The sequence below is a fragment of the Coloeus monedula genome, assembly GCF_965178545.1.
Source record: "Coloeus monedula genome assembly, chromosome: 15".
NCBI lineage: Eukaryota > Metazoa > Chordata > Aves > Passeriformes > Corvidae > Coloeus > Coloeus monedula.
The window spans coordinates 8,685,575-8,691,574 of NC_138795.1; the positions used below are offsets into that span (position 1 = coordinate 8,685,575).

The window sequence follows — 6,000 nt, forward strand, 5'->3', positions numbered from 1 at the left end:
GCAGGTGTAAAATATACAAGATTTTCAACAGCAAATGTTTCACAACAGATCAGTCACATTGGTCTTACTATTTATTTACAGCTCTGTTTGTTTTTAAAATGGAGAACTTAATCAACAAATTGTGTTCAAATCACATGAAAAGATTGTATTGTAAATTATTGCTTTAGATAGATCCCTTGAGGCCTTTGGAAAATGATGACACATTTCACACTATTGAGTTCAATCAGATTTAAAGTTGGCATGATTCTGTGGCTGTAACACAGATTTCAAATGAGGTATACTTCTGTGCTCTCTTTTCACAGAAAAGTAGCAACTGCTGAGACTGTAAGTGCAACTACCACGCTGTCTTTGCCCAAAAGAAATATGGATCATACTAAAAAAAAGTCAATCAATAGCTGTCTTCTCAAATCAGGCCATACTGGCCCATAGCTCAATAAGGCTGACCAACCAATTGATTTTGAAAAGAATAACTGAAAAAGTTGAGAAGAGCTTAATTTAAAATTTTATATTCAATTATATATCATCTGAGTAAACAACCCATCCAGTACTGCAACATTATGACAGATTTATATGCACATCTGTGTGTGCAGATGTTTGTGCTGATGCACATAAAATGGCCACACCCAAACCCATCAAATCTCAGCTCCATACCTTCAGTGTTTCCCCCACTGTACAGAAGGGCACAGGTATGTAAATAATTGTGCAAATATGTTTATATAACATGACAAAAATTTCAGAGAGCAGCTAAGGGTAATTGTGCTAATTACTGCAACCTTGCCTCTGCTGATTTACAAGGTACGAAGCAGGGTTTCTGCCCTGGGGTAACTGTAGCGTCAGATCCAAGAAACTTTGAACTGCAACACCATTTCTGTACTCCAGCCTCCTGTGCAAAGCCCACATTGAGAAGCTCATGTAGTCATGATGTCTATAAAATTAGTTTATTAGTTTGGCAAAGAAGGGAAGAGGGAACATAATTTTCCTAGAAATCAACACTTAACAACAAAATGCTCATCTAGTCCATACACAGCAATTATACTGTTATGATGCAGCTCATCAGGCAGCCTTTTAAGAAAAGTTTTAACAAATATTTTAACAATCTATCCCCAACAGCACAGCCATGAAGTAAGGACCAGACTTCTTCTGACATCCCTGCATGCAAGAAGCGTACTGTCGCTGCTATACCTGTTATGCTGGCAGCAACTCTACCTATGCATGTCTTCATCTGTAGACAGAGAACTTCTCACAGAAGATTATGATCCAGTAAACCAATGTGGTAGAAGACAAGTAATTAAGTGGTTCATTACATATGTAAGCTTTTTATATTTTAAGAAAAGGCTTAGTAGGAGATGATTAGTAGTCTCTGTTAATTTGCTCCATAAAAGGTTTAATGAACAATCATACGTAACATGCTAGTTTTGAAGGAATTAAATACAACCGTTAAGATGGCTGATAGAAAGATACCTAAGGTTTGCATGAACTTTATACTATTTGCTTTTGTTTGGTAGACCACTGGTTAAGGTTGTTTTTTCTTTTAGATAAAATGATTCTCCCTATAAAAAAGAGTTTTGAGGCCTTATGGGGTATTTTAGAATTCTCAGAAAGTCTAAAAAAGCACTTGTAGCTGTGAAATCTTAAAACATGAGAGGTGTTCTTCATGAACATTTTCCACAAGAAGAGGAATAGTTTCTCTTCACTTGTGAGACTGGGGAAAGGGAAATAAGAGAAGCTGCAAGGATTCCAGTTTTAAAGAGAAAAGGAAGAGGGAAGTGGAAATAATAAAAATCACACAAAGAGGAAAGCAGAAAACATAAAAACTACATAAATTTAAATAAAAGCTTTAAGACTTGTGGTTAATAGGAGGCCTCCATTTGTAAGGAGGCTCTTGAAAGATGTCCCTTGCTATAAATCTGTCTCTAGTTAGAAGTGTTTTCAGATTAATGTGTCAGTCTTTCATTTAATTTACCATTTTCAAATGCTGCTCAATTCTCACATCAAGTGGGATGTAGAAATTAACAAGCGAAATCCTTAACCTCTGTTCCCCAGAAGACTAAACCAGATATTAACAAAGATTCCCTTGAAGTCTAATCCCCTTTTCTATATGAGAACTCAGCAGTCCCAGTAGGTGGATGTGATCAGTGGCTGCCCGTGAAGACACACTCCAAGATAGCTATAGCTGTTAACTGATACCATTGCTAAGGCCACACTTGGTTATGCTGAGATTGAGAGCAGCATTTCTCACACAGAGATGACCAAAACTACAGAAAAACACAGGGAGAATAAGCTAAGCAGGGACACACCACATTTAACTGTAATACCTTGACTTCCCCTTTGCAAAGTGAGATACAATTTTAAGATCACAGAGACAAAAGCATCAAAGTTTAACTTGTTAATATCCTATAAAACACCAGGATTCCTATATAAGCAAACAAATTCTTGCAGAAGGGTACTACCAGAACTGCTAGCCAGCTCTAGTCTTCTCTTTCTTGGAGTCTCACTGTGGCCACGGTGCACAAATCCCAGACAATAAAGAACACAACCTCGCTGTGCTCATGATCAACATGAACATTAACACTTCCATCACACAGTCTTGGGCAGAGTGAAGCAGGGTTTTCTGTGTGTGCTCCAAAAAAGCTTTTTCAGTGTACAGACAACAGAAGTAAAATGAACTCCTTAAATATTACTTTTATTAAAAATGTTGCATTTCCCTTTCTGTTGTCATTGACTCAATACAAATGATTGTATTCAAACTAAGGGAAGTCTAGAACTAATTTTGAGCTCAAGAAAGTAATTTGTTTTATACAGATAACACATCATAACACATCCTGAAGCTACGCCTGTTTTCCAGATTGCAAAAAAAAAAAAAAAATAAAAGCCAAAGTACTGCTTCCTCCAACACTATTGCAGCCTGAAAGATCTCTACAAGCAGAATTGACAATAAAATCCTTTCCACAAAAACTGCAGGCACAAAAAGCTTTGCTGTTTACCACCTTGTGGCTTGAACTGGTAAGTATTCCTTCTTACACACACACCATTCCATCATTTTTCAGTTAACCAGACTCTCAAGCAGCAAGCACAGAAACTTCACTCAAAGTTCCTCCCCAGAGGAAAATCGAAGACCGTAAGAACAGAGACTGACACGGAGCCCATGCTGCCCCAATCGATGGGGTAATCAAGAATGCCAGCACTGTCTGTCCAGCTCCCAAACATCTCTGAACATCCTTCAAACAAGCAGCAACCGGTTACCCAAGCTGCATTTGTCTTCTATGCACAGCTCCTCACAGCCAGCAGCCCCCTGGAAGGATGCTACGGTCAAAGGAACGAACAAAAAGCATGCGGTAAAGGTAGAAGTACTTACATCCCGGAATTTGTTCCAGTACTTGTCTTTATCGTACTGCGAAACGGTGCTCAGCCATTTGTCGTTGTCCAGGAAATTGCCATGATTGCTGTTACTCGTGATGATTTCAGGATGCCGGCTCTCCACTTGCAGGAAGCACCAGGCAGCGATCACCAGCACCCCCGACATCTGCAACGAGAGGAGCGGACCGGAGAGAGGAGCGGCGAGGGACAGCAGGGCAGCAGCGGCCCCTCGGGCACGGAAGTTCTGAGGGGACCCAAGCTGGGGCCAGTCGCCCCTCACGGCCCTCGCCAACTTCTGGCTGCGGAGCTGCCGGCTCCGCCGAGACCCGCCGCGCCCGCCCAGCCCGGAGGGGCGGGGAACAGCATCAATAACAACAATAACAGTAACAACAATAAAATAAAACGGGACACTGGGGCCGAGCGGGGACCAGCCAAGGGGCAACAGCACGGCGGTACGGAACCGCAGCCAAACCCCGCGCGGCCTCAGCCAGCGCTGGCTCCGCGAAGTTTGGCTGCCAGAGAGGAGAGGAAGCTCCTACCTCCGGGCAGTGCCGCCGGCCGGGGTTCCCAGCACTGTGTGCTGCTGGTCCTCCTCCTGCTGCCGGTGCCGCGGTGCTCTGTGGCTGAGCCCTGCGCGGTGCCGCTGAGATGTGTGCGGTGCCGCTGCGCTCTGCGCGGTACTGCTGCGCTGTGTCTGTGCTGTGGCGGTGCCGGGAAGCTCTGTGTCTGTGCTGTGGCGGTGCCGCTGTCTGTCTGTCTGTCCGTCCGTCCGTCTGTCTGTCGGAGCCCGCACGGAGCCGCTGCCCGTGGCAGGTCCCGAGCCCGCCGTGTCCGTGTGGCGGGTGCGGCCGCGGTCTGGCGCCCCCTGCCCGGCGCGGGGCGCGCTGCAGCGCGGGGGCGGAGCGCGGGCAGCGCCCGCCGCAGGGCCGGGCCGGGCAGCGGGACCCGTGAGGGGTGGGAAGCCTTAGAGAAATAGGAGGAAGCATTTAAACACCGCAAAGGCGGCTGCCAAGAGAAGGGTGGCGGATTCTTTTCGGTGGTGCCCAGAGACAGGACAAGGAGCAACGGCCATAAATTAAACGCAAGTTTCACCTGAACATGAAGGAAGAACTTTTCGTTGAGGGTGGCACAACACTAGAAAGGGCTGCCCAGGGAGGGCGTGGAGTGTCCCTATCTGGAGACATTCAAAACTCACCTGGGCACGTTCCTGTGTCACCTACTCCAAGTGACCCTGCCTTGCCACGGGAGTTGGAGTGGGTGATCTCCAGAGATCCCTTCCAACCCAAACAACGTGGTGATTCAGTGAAACCTGGGGAGGAGGGCTGTGAGGAATCCTGAGAAGGTGGTGTGTAAGGAATCTTTGGGAAGATGTCTGTGAGGATACCTGGGGAAGGTGTCTGTGATGGTATCTGGCGACGATCTCTTGGGAGAAATCATCAGTGGAATCTTCACTACCACTGCAGTCTGAAGGGACATAAAAGTGGCCTTAAAAACATAAAAGCCCCATCAAACACAAGCTTTTATAAGCCCTGGGTAGGGTATGACTGTCTTGAGTCAATGGTTTTACAATTTACAGAAGCAGTGACATTTCTAAAGCCCAGAGGTCATCCCAGGTTTCTTTAGGGAAGCAGCTCCCTGCCTGGATCAGCACATCCCATGCTGTGAAGAGGTTTTGCTCCTGCACTGGAGAATGACGTCAGAACTGCCCAGGTCATCAGAAGGGTGTAGTGAGAACCAGCTTCTGTTGTTAAAAATGGGGAGGAAACAAGGGGAGCTACACTGGTCTAGAACTGGGGTTAAATGAGGAAACCTTCTCCAGGGATAAAAAAGAAAGTTCTCCATTGTCAGTGAAGGAGGTGGGAGGGAGGGGCTGGCTGGTTTCATACATCAGGGAACTTGTCCCCTGATATTTCATATGATGCCCAACAATGAGGACATATACTTTTGATGGTCATTTTAAATACAGCTGTGACTACTGTTCCATATGACATTTTTCAAATATGGTTCATTAAACTGTCTTGTAAATAATGCCTTTTCTCTCCAAAAAACTGTCAACAAGGTTAATTCCATATTTCCTGACAGACATATTAGGCATTTCTTTAGTAGTACAGAAAAGGGTCATGTTTACTTATTTTTTTACTGCTGCATCTGAGCACTGAACGCAGGATACAGATCTATTCCTAAATCTGATTTTAAATACAGCTCCCAAATGTGATGTTGCCTCAACAAAATCCCCTAGGATTGAAAAAAACAGTGAAGTTTTATTATTTTTAATGGCATAGAACAAACACACACACGTAAGTGCCCCACATTGCATCCTCCCCTTGGTGCACATAGAATCTAATGAAAACCACATGCCTGCAGGAAGGCAAAATATAACCCAATAAAAGCAACAAATAGAAGAAATCCAAACCGAAGCCCTGCAGATTTGGATGTAAATCCTTACCTAAAAGCCTTGCTCTGCCCTTCTTTCTACAATGGACTGTACTGTTTTGCTGAAGGTGGCCCAGGGCACATATTCATCTCAAATCTCTCTCCGTTGTGCACAGACCATCCTATAAACTGTTCATTTCAGTGGGAGATAAGGTTTATATAACTTCCACCTGGCAGGGTCAACACAAGCTTTCTCCATTCTTACTTAGA

The 6,000-nt window shown here is 44.7% G+C and overlaps 1 protein-coding gene across 1 annotated transcript in view; it reads right to left on the reverse strand.

Moving 5' to 3' along the window:
- Positions 1-4,048, reverse strand: part of SPOCK1 (SPARC (osteonectin), cwcv and kazal like domains proteoglycan 1) — a 274,711-nt gene extending 270,663 nt beyond the window's left edge. Inside the window, exons 1-2 of the mRNA XM_082291284.1 lie at positions 3,897-4,048; positions 3,356-3,523 (exon numbers count right to left, since the gene is read on the reverse strand). Coding sequence (XP_082147410.1) covers positions 3,356-3,523 — 168 coding nt within the window. The 5' untranslated portion in view covers positions 3,897-4,048. The remainder of the gene's footprint in view (positions 1-3,355; positions 3,524-3,896) is intronic.
- Positions 4,049-6,000: the final 1,952 nt, after the last annotated feature.